General features: G+C 40.8%; 2 protein-coding genes and 1 long non-coding RNA gene across 10 annotated transcripts; 2 read left to right on the top strand and 1 right to left on the bottom strand.

Annotated features, from left to right (window-relative positions):
- The first annotated feature begins 54 nt into the window (after positions 1 to 54).
- On the top strand, positions 55 to 3,029 carry LOC144327806 (uncharacterized). The gene is made up of 2 exons (XR_013392942.1): positions 55 to 144; positions 1,622 to 3,029. It is a non-coding gene; the product is annotated as an uncharacterized LOC144327806 (long non-coding RNA).
- On the bottom strand, positions 170 to 17,765 carry ARMH1 (armadillo like helical domain containing 1). Of its 8 annotated transcripts, none has more exons than XM_028733717.2 (13): positions 17,637 to 17,765; positions 16,978 to 17,028; positions 12,461 to 12,682; positions 11,978 to 12,046; positions 11,126 to 11,292; positions 9,307 to 9,503; positions 8,154 to 8,238; positions 7,101 to 7,223; positions 5,485 to 5,557; positions 4,336 to 4,465; positions 3,238 to 3,315; positions 1,681 to 1,795; positions 170 to 613 (listed from the first exon to the last, which is right to left on the bottom strand). In XM_028733717.2, the coding sequence occupies exons 3-13, from the start codon at positions 12,664 to 12,666 to the stop codon at positions 549 to 551; spliced, it is 1,308 nt and encodes a 435-aa protein (XP_028589550.2). In that variant the 5' UTR covers positions 12,667 to 12,682; positions 16,978 to 17,028; positions 17,637 to 17,765; the 3' UTR covers positions 170 to 548. The 8 variants fall into 8 exon arrangements, with proteins under 8 accessions (XP_028589550.2, XP_077784920.1, XP_028589546.2 ...); XM_077928794.1 differs by lacking the exon at positions 17,637 to 17,765 and adding an exon at positions 17,494 to 17,627; XM_028733713.2 differs by lacking the exon at positions 17,637 to 17,765 and adding an exon at positions 17,395 to 17,627 and having other exon boundaries at positions 16,978 to 17,025.
- Positions 17,728 to 22,951, top strand: TMEM53 (transmembrane protein 53). The gene is made up of 3 exons (XM_028733723.2): positions 17,728 to 17,835; positions 18,241 to 18,353; positions 19,536 to 22,951. The coding sequence occupies exons 1-3, from the start codon at positions 17,772 to 17,774 to the stop codon at positions 20,190 to 20,192; spliced, it is 834 nt and encodes a 277-aa protein (XP_028589556.2). The 5' UTR covers positions 17,728 to 17,771; the 3' UTR covers positions 20,193 to 22,951.
- The last annotated feature ends 574 nt before the right edge of the window (positions 22,952 to 23,525 follow it).

Consider the following 23,525-nt stretch of genomic DNA (forward strand, 5'->3'; position numbering starts at 1 on the left):
CACGGTGTTAGAGCAGAGCAGCCTGCTAGATAAGGCCAAGCATTCTGTTCTCACAATGGCTAACCAGATGCCCATGTATCTTCTGTATGTTCGTTTATTTCAGTTTCAGTTGAACCTGCAAATTGGAGTGAAGTCTTGTGTCTGGTATGTATGATCACAGAGACTTAAATTTAGTTGTTCAGTATTGCTTTTATTTATTACATAGATATCCTGTCTCCTCCTCAGAACTCAAAGTGGCTGTACAAGGGATTATTCCTTATTTTCATAAGTATGACACAAATTAGTCTATGGTTATGTTGTTGCAAAGGCAGCTGTTGAAGAACAATTAGAGCAATTGATGTGTCTGGTGGTTGATAACCAAACTAAGTAGATTTCAGATTTGAGAAAAGGGAGGGGGACAGGGACTCAAAGTCACCTGTCATAAGGCACTTGGAGCTTTGCATCTTTTTCTCATGGGGATAGGTAGTAGGGCCTGAAACAGAATGCATGAAAAAATAGATGAAAATGAACAACAGCCCAATAAATGAGGACAATTGAGAGGTCACTAACTAAAGCAGCAACTCTCTATCTTGAGACGGCTGTTCCTGTTCATCTTCTGCAGCTGAGTTTCTCTCTGAGGGAGGAAAAAGAGTTCAAGAAAGACAACTCAGTTCATTACTTCAGTACCAAGTATGGTAGCTTGTTTTTTAAATACAGTGGTATCTTGGTTCCCAAAAAGCTTAGTTGATGAACAAATCGGCTCCCAAATGCCGCAAACCTGGAAGTAAGTGTTCTGGTTTGCGAATGTTTTTTGGAAGCTGAACATCCGTTTTGGCTGTCGGCATTGTTTCCAGGGCCAATGAGAAGTCGTGCCTTGGTTTTTGAACGTTTTGAAAGTCGAACGGACTTCCAGAATGGATTGAGTTCGGGAATTAAGGTACCACTGTACTGTTATACAATCAAGATACAGTGGTACCTCGGGTTACGAACTTATTTCGTTCCGGAGGTCTGTTATTAACCTGAAACTGTTCTTAACCTGAGGTGCTCTTTCGCTAATGGGGCCTCCCGCTGCCGCCGCGCCATCGTTGCGTGATTTCCGTTTTCATCCTGGGGCAAAGTTCTCAACCTGAGGTACTACTGAGGTTAGTGGACTTTGTAACCCGAAGTGTTTGTAACCTGAAGCGTTTGTAACCCAAGGTACCACTGTATTCACTTAAGGTACTGGTAAGCTGCCTTTTAGGCTAAGCATCCTCACATGGCAGTTTCCATAAAATAAAATGCAGTATGCACAAGCGAACCCGTAAAGATTATAAATGCATAATACAGTGGTGGCTAACATTTTTTGCTTGAGAGCCACATTGAGGCTTTGCCAGCCTTCAAAGGGCTGCATGCCAACATGCATATCACTCTCAAGAGTAGACACAGTACTTTTTTTCTTGTCATCTAACTAGCATTTCTTTCTACAGATTTCATGTGTAATTTCTGTTCCCTCTGGACTTGTTGAATTAGCATAAGACCCTTCTTGTTTATACTGTTGTGAACTAATAAATTGTCCCAGTTCATATTTTTGTACTTATTCACAACCTGCCTACACAATATCTCATCCCATTATTTCCCTTCCCTCCCCCCCCCCTTTTTTTAGCATTAAGGAGGTATCTACATATTCCAAATTTATTTTGTCCACAACTGTGCCCAACACACCTGGAATATCCATTTTTGCCTGAGCCAAAATATATTCTGGAATATTGACTATATTGGTGGCCAGGATAACAGCCTGCACAGCATCCATATTCAGGTACAAGTTTGTAGCATCTTGCTAGAGGGAAGAAAGGTAAGATAGTCACTTTATTGAAAAGCAGGAACTTTCCAAGGTTCAGGGCTGGAAATAAATGGAGGGCAATTCCTGATGGTTCATTGGCATCTCTTCCTTGAAACAAGGGCCACTCTAATGGAGTTGTCTCTACATGTCTCTTCACTCAAAGGCTAGGATGACTGTATCTGAACAGTGAACTTCTTGGAATATTTTAACTAAAGGACTAATGGCTGCCTGGCTTTTGATTAAAATTGGATATTTGGAAAATTTAGAAGAAAGATGAATGGGCCTTCTCTGTAATAGTTCACCATCTTTTTAGAATGCTCTTTCCAGAAAGGCACACCAGATGACAATTTATCATTTTGCACCAGGGTACATCATTTTTATTCTTTGACATATGGGCAGCTTTAATTATATTGTTGCAGTTGCTCAATCTGGACTTTAGTGCTGCTGTGCTAATGCCATGTGTTTTAATGTTTAGAAAAATAGAAAATATTTATTGTAAATAGTTTTGAGACTTTGTATAAAACATCATTCAATAATTGTAGGTGGTTGGTTATTATAACCATCATATGCAGCTATGAAGACAGAGACTGTATTAGAATTAGCTTTACTAGTAAATCCACACTTTAAAATATACAGGCTTCCCAAATTAATTTCTTTCAAAATCTGCCAATCCAATGTTCAGAACAGCTTTTACAGAAATGGAGAAATATGGTTGAATATGTTTACTTAGAAATGGAAAAGCAAAAATTGCTAGGAAGATGAATCACAGTATGGAAAGAAGGCTGGAATATTGCATCGGATGGTGCTGTGGTTTAAAGAGGCAAGTTAAGTATTTTAGGCCTCTGCTTGATTATTTTCTTCATTCTCAGACTTTTTTAGTTAATCTGCCATAAGCAAATTGGAAAGCCTCATCACCACAGTCATATGCTGGAGGCAGCAGTGTTACTCTGCAATTACTCTGGCAGATGATGTTCTTGCCCTTATTCTGAAAAAAGGTCTAGAGCTGTGCTTTCCCTCTACTGTGCCACTTTCTATGTTCCTCCTCTTCAAGATTGTTATTAATTTAAATACTGCTTAATGCTCTTAAAATAGGTTTCTAAGTGGTTTAAGATAAGAGGATAAGAGAAACCTGGTAAACAGAAAGCAGCTTTTACAATGGCAGAAGTAGTAAGAAGATACCACTACCCTTTCTGAACTCTGGCTCTCTTAAAGCATTCATTTGAATTTAACAGTTACTGAAGATCTTGTCTACACTGGCTATGCCACAGAAGATAGTGATTCTTACTATAGTTGCTGGGGGGAAGGAAGACTTCTAAACAATTAGAAAAGTGGTTTGGGATTTCAGGTGTTTTGTCTTAAATCTCACTGTTGCTTTTGGCAAATAAAACATCTCATATCTGAGTCCCATAACCTTAGTACAGAGGATAGACAAGACATACCATAAAGAGCTCGAACAATTTTTCTCCCATGGCGCTTCGGGTTTGATTCTCCACCACTATGAACATCTTTACAAAATGCTGCAGGGGAACACAATTTAATCCATTGGGAAAATAAGAATAATTCTTGGGTTGTATCCAACTCTGCTTTTCTGTTTGTGCAGCAGACTTCTGCTTGAGTTAACATAACTTCTCCCTCCTCTCCAGCCCATGATGCATCTTTAAACTCTCCAGACTCCAGAGGGTTGGGTATACTCTGGAGCAAATTTTGAATGCAGAGAGGTGAGGAAACAGGACTCCATTGCACAAGTGAAACTTAGCTTGTACAGTCAAACCCCGGTTGTTGAACATTTGGCTTCCGAAATGTCTGACAATCAATGTGCGGCTTCCGATTGGTTGCAGGAGCATTCTGCACTCAAGCGGAAGCTGCGTTGGATGTTTGGCTTCTGAAAAACGTTCGAAAACCGGAGCATTTACTTCTGGGTTTTCAGTGTTCGGTAGCCAAAACATTCCAAAACAAGAGGCGTTCAAGATCCGAAGTTTGACTGTATAATGTTGAATGCAGCCCTTTGTAAGCTACAGGAGTATAAAACTCTGCAATCTAATATTTACTATCCAGGTTTCATTAGTATTTATTGTTCTGGTCTTCATCACTCAGAATCTTTAGTGGGGGTCTGCTGTTATCCCTTTCCAAAGCTCTAGCCTCAACCATAATTTCCCAGCACAATTGAGACTTTAAAAATTCTCTAGTGGTATTAATTTATTAATTACCCACCCTTCACCCTAAGATCCCAGGGCATTAAAATACATTAGAAACAGTTTTTAAACACTTCTGTATATTTTGGCTTAAATATACAGGCAGTTTCTGCTCCCATGTTTCCAACATCTACAAGCCATGCATGTTAAATTCTAAGAAAGCCTTACTTACTCCTGTCATAGTCTGATCTTTGTATTCTTTAGCGCTTAATCCACTGACTAACGTTTTATCTCATCCAATCCATCCATTTCACCCACCGAAACAACCCCTTCAGTTAGAGAGCTTTGAAAAAGTGACAATAGACATCTACGCCCAGTTCCCTCCTTTTCAACAAAGTCACTTGCCTCTAGGGTAATGCTGGCCTGCCTCTGGCAGTTAGTGTGATCTTTGTTGCCCATGGCACACATGAGACCATGCACCACTCTCAAGAAGACCAGCTCCTCAGCCACATCTCTGGAGTCTTGGGCCAGAATTCTGCAAAGTTGAGTGTTTGAAGAGTGGGATAAAAATGTTTTCAATAAACAGACAAGAGAGGGGGAAGGGGGGGTTTAAGAGCAGAGGGAGCATCCCACTAATTTACAAGCTAGAGAGATCTAGGTTGTTCTGTGCCCTTTACCAGCTGGTTGACAGTGAGACATCCAATAATAATAGGAGACATCCAACAGGTTCAGCTGGATTTCTGCAACAGTTGTTAAAGGCACACGCTGCCAAGAAAATAAGCTGACTGGGCAAATCTGTTGTACTGAATGAGTTGTTATGGTGCTAAGCCTAGTAAGGTGGATGGTGACATGAATTTGGCTAAGCAGCAAATACTTTGTCTAGTGCTGAAGATGATAACCCTAAAATGATTAGAGAGGAGCTGTATATTCAGAGGATATTTTATGTATAGCTCCATTGATAACCTGACTATTCTAGCTCATGTTATAAACACTGAAAGGTAAGAGGATAGTGGCTGGATTATATAGGTATTCTAGTTCTGAATGTGTTTTAAGGGACTGGATGTGATGCTGGCTGTCTAATGTTGCATCAAGAAGCAGAAGGCATGGATTCAACTTCAATCATTGAAAGCCATTTTGTAGTAATGTTTGGATGGGGGTGGGGAGGGTTTCAAATATATATGCTTGGTTACTTGCTGGCCTTGGGCAATGCAAGTCACTCTTAGCCAGTGTGCTATGTTAAGAGACTAAAATTGCTACTTTGAGGTTCTTGGAACAAAATGCAGCAAGTAGATATCATAGTATGATTAAAACATATAGCTAACACCATCAATTAAAAATATATATAAAAAGTGCCCTACTGCCTCCATCTGAGTAGCAGGTGAAGTGGGTGTATATAATTTGCCAGTCTGGACTGTGGACTAGTGGCTGTTATCACACAGTAAGTGAGGTGTTTTCTAGTTTGCATCTGTGGCCTACCCAAAACTGGGCTAAGAGTGTTTCACAGTTTGCCTCTGTGTTGGCAACTGGTTCCAGTAACCCATCATAATCTCTTACCCAATGGCTTTGGCAGCAGCAGCTTGCTGAATATATGCTGGCAAGGACTCCATCAGGTGTAATGTACCAGCTTCTGTATGTAGGAAACAATGTAGGAGTCAGGTACTGTGTCTCATAACTGCCCCAAATCTTTGCTTTTGACCTAAAACACTGTCCAGAAAGAACTGAATTCCAAAGAAAAGCCATTCAGTACCTATCCAGCAGCACAGTTTAAATTAGGCTAGCACCAGCTAATTGCTGTTTCACACACCATGCAGAAATTTGATTCCTTGATGGTAAGCAGGGAATGTTGGTTTGGGTCTGCTTTGAAAGATGTCAATGTTTGCCTGCAGCCCTCCCTGCTCCAGTTTCTCAGACTGGTGGTTGAGATGAATTTCTGTTCTATCACAATGGGTTCTCATTCCATACCCCTACAGGCCCGCTCTGAGCAAACTTGGAACTTGATAGAGGTTTTTAGGTATGAATGAGGAAAGAGCTTGGGCCCCATGATAAAAGAAAAGGAACAGAGGATGGACTTAAAATATATGCCTTCCCTTCTCAACACATGAAGAATATTAATGCTACAGTAAGTGTGTGTTCACATTACTGCCTTAGAGAGCAGTGAAGTTGTTTTTTCAGTGCATTTCATAGCTCTTGCACCCCAAGCTGTTTACATACAGTAGTATGAAGTACAGTAAACATATGTGTCAGAGACTGCCTCCAGGTCCCAGCTCACAGAAGACCAACGCTAGCCAGCAGAACTGTACAAAAGTCTTTATTGAAGTTTAGTTCCCATTTTCAAGCCCTAGCGTGCGTCTCTACGTCTAGACCCTAGACCAGCGAAGCCTCGTCTGAGTCTCCGCCCCCTGTACACCAGTTTAAGACTCTAGCCTTACTCCACCTTCTTCGTTTCTCCTTCCGCCTCTGGGTCCTACTACCCCCCGGGGTGCCTTCCTTCCTGGACGCCTCGGATGCGGACCCCTCGGACTCCTCCCCCTCTCTTCGGCGGGCTTTGGGACCCGGCTCCCTCTCCGGGCTGCTCATTGCGCCACCCTCTTGTACATTTGAACTTGGCGCGCGTGCGCTGCCCCTGACCTTCCTTTTGACCGTTTCCTCGCTCTCTGATGCAGGCGTGGCTAACCCTGACTCATGTCCTTCCGCTGACGGAAAGCTGCCTGCTGCCGATGCCTGGGGCTCCTCCCCCCTACTGCTCTCCGGTGGGGAAGCTGGTCCCGATTTCCAGCTGCTGCTCTCTGAGTCCCCTCTGGCTCCTCCTTCCTGAGGTGTTCCCTCTGGCAACCCCCTAGCTCTGACCACGGGAGCCCCTTTCTGTGAATCCTCTGATTCGCTGGAGAGACTTAGAGACCTCGGATGGCTATCATCGCTGACCTCTCCCTCGGATTCCTCTCCCTCGGTCTCTAATTCCTCCCTTTCCTGTCCCTCTGCTCCTGAACCCCTGACAATATGCATTTTGGCTAACATCTTGTGAACACAAAAACCGGAAATGTAGTGAGTGCACAGTATACGAGAATGTGAACACAGCCTTAGACTAATATACTCTAGAGATAGGGAAGGAGATGTAGAAGTGGGGAACGTCTTCATAAGTGGGTCCAAATGGCAGCATTTGTGGATCTCACCTTCCAGGATTCTGGCTTGCATTTTGGCAGTCTCCTGTCTTGATGGCTTTAGCAATGCAACCAGTCCTTTTAGCAAAGCTGGCCGCACATCATATGCCATTAGGTCCTTAATTAGTTGAATCGCTAGAAGAAGGAAGATACTAAAGTGGGTGCTTTGTCACAGAGTAATAGTAGTAAGGTAGCTCCTGTTTTCTTGGGGAATAATTTGCCTACACAGAGCCTAAAAGGTGGTTCAACTATGTCCAGTCTTTGTTAATCATTTGTTCCAGTGTGTTTACCAGTTAATCATTTGTTAATCATTTGTTCCAGTGTGTTTACCAGTTACTGGGAATCATAGGCGGGGAGAGCACAGGTCCTGCTTATGGGCTTTCCATAGGCTGCTGGCTGCCACTGAGAATGGGATACTGGACTAGATGGGCCACTGGCCTTATCCAGCAGCTCCTTCTTACGTTTATATGGCAGTTATAGGACAAAGAACACTCAACTTTTTTCAAGTGGGTTTGTTAATGCACTAGGCAATATAGCACGTTAATTGTGCAGTTCTCATGTTCCTAAAGACTTCAATCCCTCCGTAAAGGCACTGTCTGTTGGTTCTTTCATAAAACGTGTAGACTAGTTTTTAAAAAAATTGGTAGCACTAACTACACAGCTTAACTGTATGGAATAAAGGCCAGTGAGTCACCTGCTTTGAAGACATGTTGTTTATGCTACTTGGGAATTTGTAAGTTATCTGTTTTGAAGCAAATATAGCATTAAAAAAGAAAATTGTGGTAGCTACCATGCAAATTAGAACACACACTGGATTCACCCAGCTTTGGCACCAGCCAAAGACCAGTATGCCTTGTAAGTAGGCTACCTTGTGCCGTACCTTACATAAAATTTGCTTTTTCATGAATGCGTTAGTTACTAGGGTTCTTCCCTTCCTATAGACATTTGGCTCATTGGTGCATTGTTTTAAAACTGATTTTCAATTTCAGTATGTGGTAGTCACCTGGACTCAACGATTTGAGGGTTGGCTTCAAAAGTGGAGGTGAGTGCATAGAGTCATCTTACCCTCATATTGCACCTCCAGGTGCAGAGAACGGAGCACACTAAGCACTGAGTCCACAATACTTGGATGGGCATCTCCCACAATTGTCTGCCAAAGTAAAGGAGCAAGAGAAGAATATTTGAGATCCCGTCTTAGTATGCTCTAATACAGAACAAGCATGAAAAATATAGGTCACAATCAAGAGATCACAAGGAAGAGCTGGGCTACCCAAATCCTCAGCATGATCAAGCAGACAAAAGATTATATTTTGACCTGGTGATGAAAATCCCTTTTAGGAGCACGTCAGACGATATTTTAGCATATACATTAAACACTCTGAGGGGAGACAATTCATTTTGTAAGAATGTAAAAGGAAGATTGCTGTAACTGATTGAAGTTCCCTGATGCAAATTAAAGCTGTGCTGATATAAACAACTTGGGGTGCAAGAACTGTAAAATGAACAAAAAAAACAACAACTTCTCTAATGCAGTAATGTGAACTCACCCAGGTGAGATCAGACAACATGCTGCAATGAACCATAAAGATGCAAGGGCAGTATTTAGGGAGACCACTCTTCATGAATCTGTTATACCAATCAGTTTTATAAGTGCATTAATTAGAAATAATCATTAGCTAGAATGGTTAAGGGAGGTGTCAATAAGTTCTATGTATCCCTAAATTTCTAGATCTAGCCATAATTGGGGTGGTGTGTTCTACAGCTGACAGTTCTTAGCTAAAAAAACCACCTATTTTCAGGGGTACTATTTCAGATTTTAGACATGGGGGCAGAATAGGTTTTCAGTAATTTTTTAAAAGAAACTCCCTTTAAACCTATTTAAATACAATTACAAACATTGTATTCTAAGGCAATGTATTTGGGTTACTTATATCTCCATTACTTATAGTTCAATTATCAAACTCAGGTCAGATCTGTTAGCCTTTCTTGCCTAATATAGTTGGTTCCTTTGGCATGGTATTTGGCACTTAGATCCATTTAACTGTTAATAGCAATATATATGTGCAGTTTGTAGACCCTGCACTGGCTAGAAACACAGATGCCCCTGAGGAAAAAATGCATGTTGTCTGTAACAGATGATGGGAAGTTCCATATAGTGGATGAAACAAAGATTGCAACCCCATGCCTCCTTCCCCCCCTCCATCTTGTTGTTGCTCACCTGTATTGTCCTCAATGTTTGTAGGGACAGTTGCTGGGCTTTTGGAGAGGTGCACTTTAGAAGAGCAATCAGCCCTTTGTACACTTGATTCTGGTATTTGGGGTTGCCATGGCCTAAAGCATCCAGAAGAATCTGTACTTGCTCTTGAGTCTCTTCTGACTTGCAGGTGGCAAAAAACTCAGCAATTGATCGTACACCTATAAAGGAAAAAAGCTTTCTGAACACGTAGGCTAGAAAGTGTCAGCTAAGCAGCCCCATGTTTTAGCTTGTATTTAAATAATACGGAAGTTTTAATACAAGTATTTTGTAAGTAACAAAGGACACCCTTATTATACATTGATAAATATGCAGAGTACCATTGGCAGGCAATCACTCTAATAGTGAACATGATTGTAACCAATTGCTATTTGCAATTCTTAAAATGTGTGTGATTTATGTAAAGACACACTTAACATCACATCTATTTAATCACTAAATGGGTTTCTCAAATGATATCATGTATGGAAAGTTTTGGATCAATGTACAGGGCTACCTTCAAGTAAATCTTGTTTTCCATATACCTTCAGAGTCTACAACTGAAAACAAAGTGGAGTGAAGCCATTGCACCTCACACTAGCTAAAATATGCAATGGTTTTCAGACTTTGAGTTTTCAAGGATTTGCCCATTTATGTAAAAATTCTGTAGACTTTAGGGCAAATGAATAAATAAATAATAAATAGCCTCCTTATTCAGTTGATTTAATCCCTGTTTCAATCAGCAATCAGTCCTTGTTTTTGAAATTGTGCTGGTCTAAGGTTACAATTGTTAAACATGCACTTTGTATTCTTGGGAGTAAGCCAAATTGGACTCAGTGGGATTCACTTCTGGGTAAACACAAGACTGTGTGTGTGTGTGTGTGTGTGTGTGTGTGTGTGTGTGAGAGAGAGAGAGAGAGAGAGAGAGAGAGAGAGAGAGAGAGAGAGAGAGAGACTCTCTCTTACATATGGCTTGCAGCAAGTAGGAAGTGGGAGCTTAGGGGACAGGAGTATTAAGGTTTAGGGGGAAAGCCACTGTAAGCTGCTTTGAGCCAGTGGGATAATGCAGAATATAAATCCAATCTAATCAATATAGTTCAGGCTCACACAACTCGTTATGGGCAGCAATGACTGGCTCTGAATTTGGATGCAGCTTCAGATTTGCATGAAAAGCCATATTCAACCAGTTAAATGAGGTTCATTGAGCACTCCTATGTGAATGCACATCCAGATGCAAAATCTGCATCCCCATTTACAGTGTACTTTTCACATATAGCTTTCCGTTGCTGGACTGGGATGGACATATATCACACTCATCCATTTCAGTGGAGCAATGCAGTAAACAAGCATCCACTGTGACTTTATAGTAGATACTAAAAAAGTTTATATTCCCTCCCAGCTGAATTTATTTGCGTTTAACTCCCCATACACTAATTTTTAATACTGTAGTTAAAACACTTCATCCTACTCTACCCAAGAAAGGAAACTTTACAGAGTTATTAATATGCTGATGTTTCAGAGATCTATTCGTCTTCTACAGGTAGAAATATCCTGGCTGCTATATACTGCAATGAAAGGAAAACACTACAAAGTAAGATCCTTGTGAGAATCAAATGTTTCCATGCCCTTTTATTGATGAACCTGTGACAGGTGAGATACTGAACAAGAAAGCAACTCTTTTCTATCAGTGGTATTCACTGGGGTGGAAAGAATAAGATGAGCTCTGTGGGGAAAACCCTGAGGTCAGAAAACCACTTCACTTAAATATCTGGCAGTACATCTCATTTGTCACAATCTGCCTTACCATAGCTTTCACAAATAATCTCTTTGAACTTCCTGCCAGATCTTGCTACTAACTGAAGAAGCTTTATGGACTCCCTTTTGTCCTCCTCTTTCAGTTGGTTGAGCCCAAGTATTTCCAGCAATGTGAGGATACCACCAACTTCCAGGAATTCAATAATGTATCGCTGGCTGAAAAAATGTGGAGAAGAAAGCAACAGATCTAAAGTCTATTTGCAACAAGATTGCATAATATGATTTCAGTTATTATTTCACACTTATTAACAGTTAAGTTTCTTTTCATAGGCAAAGTAATTGGCAGCTCCACTGCTTCTCTTCCTAAACACCACTTTAGTAACCCCTTTACTAAAGCAGCAGAGCTGCCAAGGGAAAGACTTTGCACTTCAGTCATTCACTAAATAGTGTTCCATTCTTTACAGGAATGCAAGCTGATGAACTAAAGCAATTCTAGTTTTCTTACAGGGGAAGAAAACTTTGACCATATTTTCCATATACAGAACTGGGCATAGGTATTCCCAAATCCAACACTTACAACCTGGTATCTCAGCCAAGGAGATTATAGGAATGCTTCATCTAAGAACATTCCCTATGGTTGTTGCTGGAGTAGTTTTTATTCCTGAAGCCATGCCAGTGTGCAAGTTGCATGATTTCATGTTTGATAAAATGGTTATTTAGGCAACAGACAAAGAAGCACCAAGCCACAGAAAGCAGAGCTTTTTATATTTGCCAATCTCTTTGATAAGATGATTACATTTTCCCAAACACCACGTTCTCACTACCTCTTTCACAGCAACATAATGTGCTAAAAACCTCAGGATCCTATCCAAATATAGAAATGGTACATTTTTTTACTCACCCACTTGCAGCTGATAGGAAGATGCCAATGGACTTCAATTGTTGCTCTAGGCACGTTCCATACATGTAACTATTGTGAGTTTGTGAAGGCTTTAAATTAAATACATTCTGGCACACTAAACCTCAGCTGAATCTGATTTTCTCCCTACCCACCTCAGCCCTTTTGCAGCAGTTCATACTTTATTTAGAGGAATGACATGTCTGAAGTAGGACTTGCAAGGTCTGTCTGTGAACTTCAGACATTGGGCAATATTGCAGGAAAAGTCAAGAGTCCAGGATTATTAAATTCTGCTACCATAACTGGAGCACAATTGCCCTAAAAATAGCAAAAGTTGGTGCAATTTATACTAATAACTCGTATAAAAATAAATATAATTTATCAAACCAATATGTAGCCAATTCTAGTAATTTTAATGGAGAAATTATTGCTTTCTTTTTTGGCTCTTGTTACACTTTAACAAGAGATCTCCAAGGAAGAGGATACGTCAACCTGAGCCAAGCAGTTAGACGGGCGAGAAACAAACTGGCTCCTTGAGAGAATTCTATTTCCAGTTCTGGACCTGTCTTGCCTTGGTTGGTTAGCATAAAATTTTCTAGAATGTGGCTTCGAGCAATTTTGCCAGCACTGTCCCATTCCTGTAGAAAACTTATTAATCTGCTGATGGCTGCCTGCTCCTTTATGGAAGTCATGACTGGTTGTGTCCTTCTGTTGAGAAGAGAAGAAAACCTTAGACCTATGCATTTGTGAGATCAGAGAATACACCAGCCCCATCTACTTTGACCAGGCATAGGCAAACTCGGTCCTCCAGATGTTTCAGGAGTACAACTCCCATCATCCCTAGCTAACAGGACCAGTGGTCAGGAATGATGGGAGTTGTAGTCTCAAAGCATCTGGAAGGCCGAGTTTGGCCATGCCTGACTTTGGCACTGGCACACCTTGCATCTCACATTAAAATAGTAATTTAAAGCAAATCACCATGCTTGTTTTAAACCATAGTTTGAACCATATTAAAGCCTAGTTTGTTTTGTCAAGGTACTAACAAGTCTTTCAGTAATGTAGGCTTTAACAAGCAGTGTCATTCTGTAGTTACCAAATTTTGGCATTTGGTGAAGTGGCTAGTTAAAATGGATTCTGTAGGTCGGTCTGAAAGGCAAAAACTCAACACAGATATCTTGGAAGTTATGTCAGCACTGCCCCACTAATCTTATTTATCCTATAGACAGCACATGAAACTCAAATTTGATTCACATACAAAAATTTGAGGGGTAACATTTACAGAATTGCTATGATAAAGGCAACATTAAATATAAAGAAGAGCTTACCTATCTCATTTTTTTTCTTTACAGCCCCTTCAAAAATGTATAAAGAAGCAGTGCTGAGACATGCATAGGAATCCATCAGGGAATTAACAACCTGTGGTTTGCAGGAGCTTTTGTCCTTGGCAGAGTATTTTCAGCACAGGAGAGAAGGTTCTAAATAAATCAATTTTCCTCAAATAGTTGTGATTGAAAGTGTTATTAGCCATAACAAATGTTAGCACTGACAAGGGAACAGCTGTAGCAGCCTTTCAGAGGAAGAGGTGAAACATGAGCCTCATTCACTTGATTTACAGAATATTTGTGAAATCTTACTCGTGAGCCTTGTAGCTGATATTTGCGTTTTGGCAGAAGTTGTTTTTCATCTTGGGACATTCACTATAAATTATAGCTCCATATTGTGCACCTGTGTCCTCTACACTGATCTAGTTAAAAGAACTTTCCAACTGAAACAATTGCTAGTTTGATTCTAAATTAACATCTCCATATTTTTATGGGGGCATATATTCCCTCCTTTTTCTAGGAAGCAATGAGTCCTTTGACTGCTAAAGATAAATCTTCATCTACTTGGCTGCAGCACTTGATACACAGAAGTCAGTCACAGGGGAGAAGGCTGCATGGCCACATCATGTTCTTATTTGAAGATTCAATGGCACCACCTACTGTGAATATGTTTACCTTTATTCACAGTTGACACAAAGAGATTCAGGCTTCCAAAAAAGGAAAATGCATTTTTAAAGGCACAGCCACAGAGAAGCTCTCAAAAGGTATTATATGTTCCACATCTATCTTCTGCAATCTAGACACATAGGGACTTCAGCCCACAATTGCCTTCTGGATTGAGTTGGAAAAGATTGAGACTGGCACAAGTTTGCCATCTGCACAGATAGGTTCTGGATGTCAGTGAGGTAAAAACCTACCTGTTCAAGTGCTGAACTCAGAACATGAGAAATCTGCCATGTGTACATATTGTTAAATGACAAAAGCACTTAATTCTGTAGAAAGTGTTTTCAAGAGCTCTCTCTCTCTCTCACCAGCCTTTTTATTTGTAGACATTTGAATTAGTGTACAAGGATATCTTGAGCCACAAAAAGAAACTGCCTATTTGTCCAAGATGCCAATTGGGTATACATTTTAGTGCTGCCAACACAGCTGCTATGGAGGATTTTAAAAAAGGAAGAGGGGAGACATTTCTTTCCATTTCTCCCATATGAAGTCAGGAATATAATACTGCCAGGTTTTAAGTCTATCTTTGGAAAGAAAAACCTACCACAGTACCTGAGTAATTGGGTATCCCTTTGTTTTCCATCTTCTTCCAATATTTGTTTTCTGGCACTTTTACCAAACTAATGAAATCACAAAACTCAGCAGCATAGCAATCCAATGTGAAATCCAGAACAGGAAGCCCACCATGCTTAATTGGCTAACGCATAGTAAATCTAGCAATCCTTGGCTTCTTGCCTTGTCATATAATATTTTTGCCAAGCTGTTAACCACTTTAATGGAACCATAAGCACAATCTGAAACAGATCTAACACTTTAGGAAACACTGCCATTTTAGTGTTGCAGTACATCCCTTAAGAGAGACCTTAACAGCCATTCAAAATATGTACAGCATCCTTAATGTTGAACAGTATAAAAGCAAAACTTCCATTCTTCAGGTCTTGAAGCTTATTTGTAATCTGGAGCCTTAAACACTGCCACTGACCCCACGCATTTTCTTTCAATGCAAAATACTATTTCTTTTTTTACCTTGGGTGTTAAAGGGCTGGATTTAACTAAGCAATGGGACTTTCCTTCCTCCCCTCCCCTGTGCACCCCCATCCCCACAAATTAGCTTGGGGAGGTGCCAGGAGAACGCCCAGAACAGCATGGAGAGGAGAGGTATTTCCATCAGGCAAGCAAAAATGTTTGTGCTGATGGAACTTTTGTTTTAGCATGACTTTGAATTCCTTCCACTGTTCCGATTTGTCTAAGGTGATTTAAAGGTTGAATAATACTGTACATTCTTAGGTTATTGAGCAGAGCAGGCAAGAACTGCAGCAGGTTCTTCAAAAACAACCTAGTATTGTCCGTAGGAAGAGCAAACCTGTTTAATCTCTTTCAGAGCAATGGCTACGGACCCCTCACAGAAAAGCAACATGATTTAATGCTCCTTCTCAGTCCAAAGGCCCATACAAAACGTTCCCTGAAATTCATTTTATTTGAAAGCCTTTTAAGGCAATCTTTTTCAAGCAATCCAATGTACTGTCCATATCCAGAGAAAAATGATTAGGATTTTGGGCATTTCATGAAACTGAATGATATTCACAACCTGATTATGGGTCATAATCACAGCATTTGATTCATTTAAAGCATAAGGCTTTGGCAAAGAATCTTAGGAACTGTATTTACTTAAGGGTAAGCTCCAGTTTCCATGATTCTTTGGGAGAAACCATGGCTGTTAAAGTGGTATAAATATGCTTTAAATATAGGATGTGTAAATGTATAAGAGTATAATTAATCCTTCCATTGAGAAATATAGTAAACATTTTCACATTAATATATGAACAGGATTGCCCCAAGGGGCAAAATGCTTTTGGATAACTACTAATATCACCTCCCTACATATATCAGGAGTTTCAACCTTGGGCACCTCAGTATATTGTTAAACAATGGAGTTAAATGTGGTACAAGTTCTTCTGAGAAGTGCTCACAGAATTCTAATGGAAAACTACCAGTCCTTTTAAAGCTTTTATATATTCTTTAGTATCAGAAAACAGAAACTTCTAAACACTCAGAATATTGATTATGTTACCTGGCTCCCATCCTTAGTGAAGGAGCCTGTCCCAATAGTATCTTTTGCAATTTGTTAATTTCTAACAACTTAAGCTTTTAAAATTCCTCCACCTTAAAAATATTTCTTATGGGCTTGGTCATATATATCATGTCTCAAAAAGTTATTGAAATTTGTGGGTTTTTCCTATTTCTCATGAGATGTCAAGTTTATAAAGATCCTGGAGGTGTTAATAAATACACATAATCACTAACTATCTATTATATAAACTAAAGATCCAATAGACAGAGTGATCCAACCATGTAGTGGAGTCCAATCTCAGTTTCTCCAACGCTCTATGGAAGCAGAAGTGTACAATCAATATGCCTGATGAATTGTAGGACATGAAGTAAAAAGCACATACGTACTTTAGCCAAAGGACAGTAACTTCTTCATATATCAGGTAGCCTAGTTACCTGAATAAAATCATTTTAGAAGATATCTCTTTCATTTCTCTGTGCTTTCACATCTGGTACATAAAATGTTAAAATCTTTCCCAGTAACTAAGGTTGCAATCATAATTTCACTTACCTGGCAGTAAGCTCTGTTGGATTCAATTAACTTGCTCTTAAGTAGGAATGGTTAGGAATGCATTCTAACTCTTCTTCCCTGAAAGAACTAATTATATTACAGTACTCCCCAAAGGAGATCCTTTCTGCCTGGTATTAGAATCATCTTAACCCATTCAAAAATAGCCATAATGAAAACAACCCAACCTAGAATCCTTCACAGTGATGTGCTTGGCAAAAACAATATACTGTAGGCTCTAGAACCTAAAATTTAGATAAGCTGTGAGATAAAAATTATTGTCCATTGTAGTTCAGATTTGTGATGAGTTTCCTGCAGAAAGACATTAAGGTTCAACTCACCAAGTGTCTGAACTACTCCATCATGCAGTTGTTAAAGTCACAGGAATCCTGCTAGGAAAACAAAACAAAACAAATGATAACCTTGCCAGGGCAAACATAAACAACAAAATGCAAAACTTCTTTGCACCCCAAGAAATATGTTCTTGCGGAGTGGGGTGGGGCTTGTTTTCTCCCACTCTGATTTTCTGCTGGAGCTCAGCTTTGGAATTTGAGATGCAGAATAAACGAATAATGCAGCAAAGTGTCCAGTGCCTTTCTCTCCTCGTTAAGAGACCCCCCGCTTTTTACCCCACACATTTAATGATTTAGGAACAGCAGTTTCCTAAACAGATTAAAATGCTTCCAGGCTTGAATCCTAGCTTCTCAATTCGTAGTCTCTGCCCATCAGTCTCGAAGCCTTCGCGATTCCCTACACACCCCTCGTTCTGCTCTTGCCATATACAGACTGCTCTAGCCTCCACTGCTCATTCTTTCCGGGGCTGCTTCAAAACTTCCAGGGGGGACCCACTGGCAAACCTGTCAACGAAGAAGCCCAGCTCGGTTTTGTTTTGTTTTTGACGAAAACGGGCAGTGTGTGTGTATGTATTTATACTGTATATGCAAAGGGGTGGCCGCTCGGTTGCTAAGGCCGCTGCGTTGCTAAGCAGCATCCCGGTTACCGGCGAAGTGGGGGTCACGGAGCGGCCGCGCGCGCTCTCGCCTGCTCCTCCTGATTCGTCAGGCGAGTCGAATTGGGCGGGCATTTCCGGCGGAGCTGAGGCGGAAGCGGCAGTTCTGAGGTAGCCGCCGTAGGGATGGGGTCGAAGGAGTTGGGGTGCGTAGTGGAGCTGCCCCCGACCCCGCGGGAGAGAAATGCTGGTGAGTGTGCGAGGGTTTGGGAGGCTTCGCTGGTACGGCACTCGCGGAGCGGCCGTTGGAGAGGAAAAGGAAGGTCTGACCGACGTGCTGAAGGTGGAAACTGGAAATAGGCGAGGGCTGTCTTCGTGGAGTCGGTTGTTTTTTTTAAGAGTTTGATTTTAGGCAGCGTTCCCTTTGGCTTGGCCCTGAAATCTGCTTCCGTTGCTGAGGTACTTCGCCTTTGGAAGTATGAATTAATCGCAAATAAGCGGCGCGCACGCGCACATCTTACCCAGGAATCTCCTGACAAGTGCAGGGATGTTCTGCGGAGGCGGCTGCAGCTCCCAAAAGTTTGCGTGTCTGGTGGCACAGTAGTCCTTTCGTTAAGACTAAGGCAGACATTTAATCTTCCTTTCTTTTTTTCAGAGTCGGGTGCTGCAAAGAGAAGTAAAGGCAATCTGCCCGTGGTGATACTGCTTGGGTGGGCTGGCTGCAAGGATAGGTACCTGCAGAAATACAGCACCATCTACCTTCAGGAGGTGAGTAGTAGAGAACTTACTTGACTGCAGTTATTGCAGTGTTCTTCAGAGAAAGAACAATTCGTGGCCAATCCAGAGATACATCAAGAACACTTGGATGGATTGTACTTTGGGTGGCATGTGGCACACCTGAACATTGTGTATAAAAGAACTACTCAAAAAGTGAAAATTCTAGGGTGAGAATTTCCTGACCTGAGCATTCCCAGGACTTGCATAGAGTAGACTGTAGTGCCAAGTGAAAATGTTTCTCTTCAACCAGGCGTTTGGCTGATTAACATTCTATGGCTTTTAAAATGTGTTTGTAGGGGGGGGGTTATTGGTTTGTTTTAGTTTTATTGTGTATTTTGTATTTTTCTGTTGCGAACTGCCCTGCGATCTTCATATGAAGGGAGGTATACAAATTACATACATAATAAGTCGCAGAGAGTAGCTTGACTGATTTCAAAGTTGAATTTTCTATATGGCCTGATTGAAATCTTTTTCAACTCTTTTATGTTAACGGAAAGCTTGGGAATATTTGAAGTGTTTAGTTTTGGTAGCAACTTTAGCTTAAGAAGTTTGCTTGGCATCCTCTTTAAAATGTATTCTAGGGGACATTCAAAAGCCTACTATTTTGTGTTTATTGCCTAGCTCTTCAAAGATTCTGAAAATTAACCGAGGTCCTGTCTGATGTTCACTTGATTTCTTTCCAATGATAGATGTTTTAGACTGAAATGTTCCCTTGTTAAAGGCAGGGAGACTGAGCAGTTGTCTCTCTCCCCCTGTTGTTATAGCCATTTTGGCTATAATGGTTTCCTTTCCACTCTCTTGCTCAAACACTGGTATAAAACACGCTATAAGCATGTCAGCTGACAAGTATGGGATTTGTGGCTGGAGTTAAGGGTTTTTTGGATGAGTCACTGACTTGAAATGAAAGAGCTTCATTTGCCCATCACTGTAGTCCACTGCAGATAATTTAGTTTGTTACTCAGTCCTCAGGACTCACCCTTTGCAATAACCTAACATGTGCCTAATTGCTAGTCTATATAGGAGTATTGCTTTTAAGATGTTTCCATTTCCTGGAGTGAAAATTGAGAGCAGTTCTCAAATATGCAGTATATGAATATTTCTCTTGGCACACCTTGTCCAATTCTTGTTCTTTTTACTGTATGGCACACACTAAAACTTGTGTATTCCTCACAGGGATGTGTAGTGATCCGCTATACGGCTCCTTGGAGATTGATTTTCTTTTCAGAATCCTTGGGTATAAATTCCTTGCAGAACTTGGCAAAGAAGCTGCTGGAGCTCCTCTTTGACTACAAAGTAGAGACGAAGCCCCTGCTCTTTCATGTCTTCAGCAATGGAGGTGTCATGCTGTACCGCTACATTGTGGAGCTTCTTCACACTCACCAGCAGTTCCAGCATCTAAGGGTGGTGGGTACTGTGTTTGACAGTGCTCCTGGCAGGAAGAATCTGCGGGGTGCGCTTGGTGCCCTCTCAGTTGTCCTATCGTCATACAATGTATGTGTTAAGTATGCCCTTTTACTGACATTTGCAGTTCTGGTGGTGACATGGCGGATGGTACTGTATCCTGTGACCCGCTTTGTACATGAGAGCCACTATGATGCCATGTCGAAGCAACTCTCTAGATGGCCTGAGCTATACCTCTACTCCAAGGCGGATTCTGTTATTCAAGCAAGTGATGTGGAGAATATGATAGAGGCTCGGAAGCAGCATCAGGTCCTTGTTAAGGCTGTGGACTTTGTGGACACTGATCACGTCAGCCACCTGCGAGCATATCCCACCTTATACACAACTCATTGCACCTCCTTTATGTACAATTGCATTGGGAGCACTTAGGCTCACTTGGTGGCTGATGTGAAGGTATTAGTATCTGCCTGTTCTCCCACTAATATTATACTCTAAACCGTTCATCATTGCTTTTGATAAAATTCTGTTGCTGCCTCTCACTAATGCAAGCCAAAGTATTTCTCTGAACCTGAATGTCTGAAATTGTCATATAGCTGAGTAGCAGAGAGTGGGACTGTAGGATAAATATTTTGCAATATATTCATTCTTCTTGACTTTGGCTCATGGGCTTTGGAAAGTACTCTAATAGGCTGTGTGTTATCTGTGCATTTAAACATGCACAATTCTGAGCTAAGAAAAACAAAATTCTGCAACTTTTATTTAAGTATACACATTTGCATACACTCATTTGGTATACAGTGTATACAGTGGACCCTCTGGATACGAACTTAATTCGTTCTGGGGGTCCTTATGTACCCCGAAAAGTCCGCAACATGAGGCGCCGCTTCTGCACACACGCACAGTGCAATAGAGCACTTCTGTGTGCAGTGTGCAGAGCACTTCTGCGCATGCATGAAGTGTGTAGAGCATTTTTGTGCATGCGCGTGCAGCGAAACCCGGAAGTATACACTTCTGGGTTTGCCGTGTTTGCAACCCAAAAGTTACGTTACCTGAAGGTAACGTAACCCAAGGGTCCACTGTATTTTATCCTGCTTCTCCTGATCGTGGGGAACAAGGACCTGTACTGGGTGCTGAAGCCCGTCCCTAACTATTTGAAATCTTATATAGCTTCCTGTTTGGTTTCTGAGATTTTAGTAAGCACTGGCTCTCAAATGTACCTGTGGCTGATATTAAATTCTGTGTTTTTGATGTATGTAGAATTTAAATGTAAAACCCTGCCGATGTTCATTTCATCTTTCCATCAACTTCTTCCACCTCTTCAAGGTTTCACCTTGTGAAGCAAAATCAGTTCCTTTCTGTGCTGCTGTATACAACTCTGCAGTTAGTTGATCCACCACCATCTCTGGGCTGCTTTTCTCCCTCTTATACTTGCCTTGTGGCCAAGTACTTTTTAGCTGAGGACAAGAGGAGGCTTCTTGTGAGTTAAAGCCAGGCTAGTGACTTCATATTATCAACTAAGCTATAAACTATAACACAGAATTAAAAGGACATATCTAAAGTTGTGCATATCTCTTTTCTGGATCTGTCTTCTGCATTGCATTTATGAAATCACACTCTTTTATTCCATATTGATCCAGGAAAACTTGCTATAACTTTGGTAACAGTACGGAGGAGGGGTGGTGAAACATTCTTTGCTGTCTTGTCTTGTGAGTACAGAGGTGGCTAGAAAGTTTTCTAGTATATAATCCATTTTACATTAACTTGATCATGTGTCCATTGTTGAAATTCTTAAAATAGTGAAGGGTATTCACTGAAGTTCTAGCCGAGCTGCTGTAGCTAATTACTATGTTTCAAATGGGTGGATTTACCCATCTTGGTGTCAGTTTCCATGTGTCTCCCCTATCAATGGGTCAATAGCTCAGGGTATTTTGCCCCCAGTTCATAACTGTGTACTGGGGAAATAACAGGAGAGGAAAACATGTTGCTGTTTGATATGTACTAAAGTGTTAAGATGATAACAAGCTAGGTGACTCAGAAATAATAGGTGATTAGATCTAAACCTTTAGTGAGACTCCTGAAGAATAAGGGTTTTAAAGCCTTAAATATAAATAGTCCCTCGGTTGCCCTAGCTGCAGATGTGGTATTAGGAGATTTTAAGGCTTCTCTCAAATAGATTTTACAGGTAGTGCATTCATACTTTATCTGTTAATAACAAAAACCCTATATTGCCACCTTTGTTGAATGCAATTCATTTTACTGCTGCTTTCCCACAATATTGTCACAGAGTGGAAGAACTGAGCTGTTTGCACACGTATAGAAAAAGAGACTGAAATCTAATTCCAGGAATCACTCTGTAGCCTTTAATTAAAAATATGGCTTTCTAATGTTTGCAGATGCATTTATGCTGAATAATAGAAAATGGGCATCATGGTGTTGTGTTTTAATGTCTTATTTGTTCTGATACACTGGATGTCAGATTTGGACTTCAACCAGATGGACTTTAGTTCATGTGCTTACAGAGCAAACCAGTTCATTTTTTGCCCTGAAATAGGAGTTAAGTCCTGTTGAAGTTACTAGGATTGTAGCCTCAACTGTGAAAATCTCTGTGTAACTTTGGGCCAGTCACAACATTTTTGTCTAACCTACCTCACAGGGTTGTTGTGAGGACAGAATAAGATAACTTATGAAGATCTTTCTAAATTGTATTATAGGACAAATTGTGCTGTGTTGCAGAGAAATTTGGGCTGGATCATTTTATATGATACATAATGGGTGCGTCCTACTTTTTTGTTATTATCGAGCCTATGGCGGTCTGTGCTGTTTGCACTGACAGTTGCTTTCACTTGAACTTCTGCGAGCTTTCCACAGCTTGAGTGAGTTTGTTTAAATTTAAACATTTATATTCCACTTTTCATTTTCCAAAGGATAGCAATAAAAAACCTTGAAAATATCACAGTGAATAAAAATAAAAACCAAATCAGATAGCAGCAGGCTATCTTCTAGACCAGGGGTCTGCAACCTTTAAGACAAAAAGAGCCACTTGGACCCGTTTCTGAAGAAAAAAAAACTGGAAGCCGCAAAACTCGTCATTATAAAAATAACTTTTTTGTCACTTTTTAAATTATTTCTTTGTTTGACCCCTCAGAATTACTCCTCCTCATAGAAATAAACGTTAAATTAACAAATTACCTTCTTTTGTGTGTGTGTTCTTCACTCCCCTTCAAAACAGTGACCAGCGTACATGCCCCCTTTCAATGCAGTGACCAGCGTACATGCCCCTTACAATGTAGCGGGCGGGCGGGTGGGAAGGAAGGTGACGTCGGGAAGGTGCGTGACTAACGCACGCACCGCCCCCATGTGACGTCACAGCCAGTACAGCGCCCGCCACAGTGGGGAGTGTCGGGGCGCACAATGCGCCTCCTCCCCTCGCTAGTATCCGCCCCGGAGCTGCGGCAAAGGTGTAAAAGAGCCACATGCGGCTCCAGAGCCGCGGGTTGCCGACGCCTGTTCTAGACTGTGTAAAACTGAAAGCAGCACTGATAAAAACAAAACACTATGTAAGCAGCAATTAAGCTAATTCCTGCAAAGGTTGTTGTTGTTTAGTTATTCCATTAGTTTGTTGTTTTATAAAAAAGGCATATCAAAGGAACTTAACAATAATATAAAATATCAATATATAATATAAAAATAAAAAGAAGGTGCAAAAAGAACCCCCCCTAAAGTTCTCATTCACAAATACAATAAAAAGGATAAATCTTGTTT

This window comes from Podarcis muralis, chromosome 5 (genome assembly GCF_964188315.1).
Source record: "Podarcis muralis chromosome 5, rPodMur119.hap1.1, whole genome shotgun sequence".
Classification (NCBI taxonomy): Eukaryota; Metazoa; Chordata; class Lepidosauria; order Squamata; family Lacertidae; genus Podarcis; species Podarcis muralis.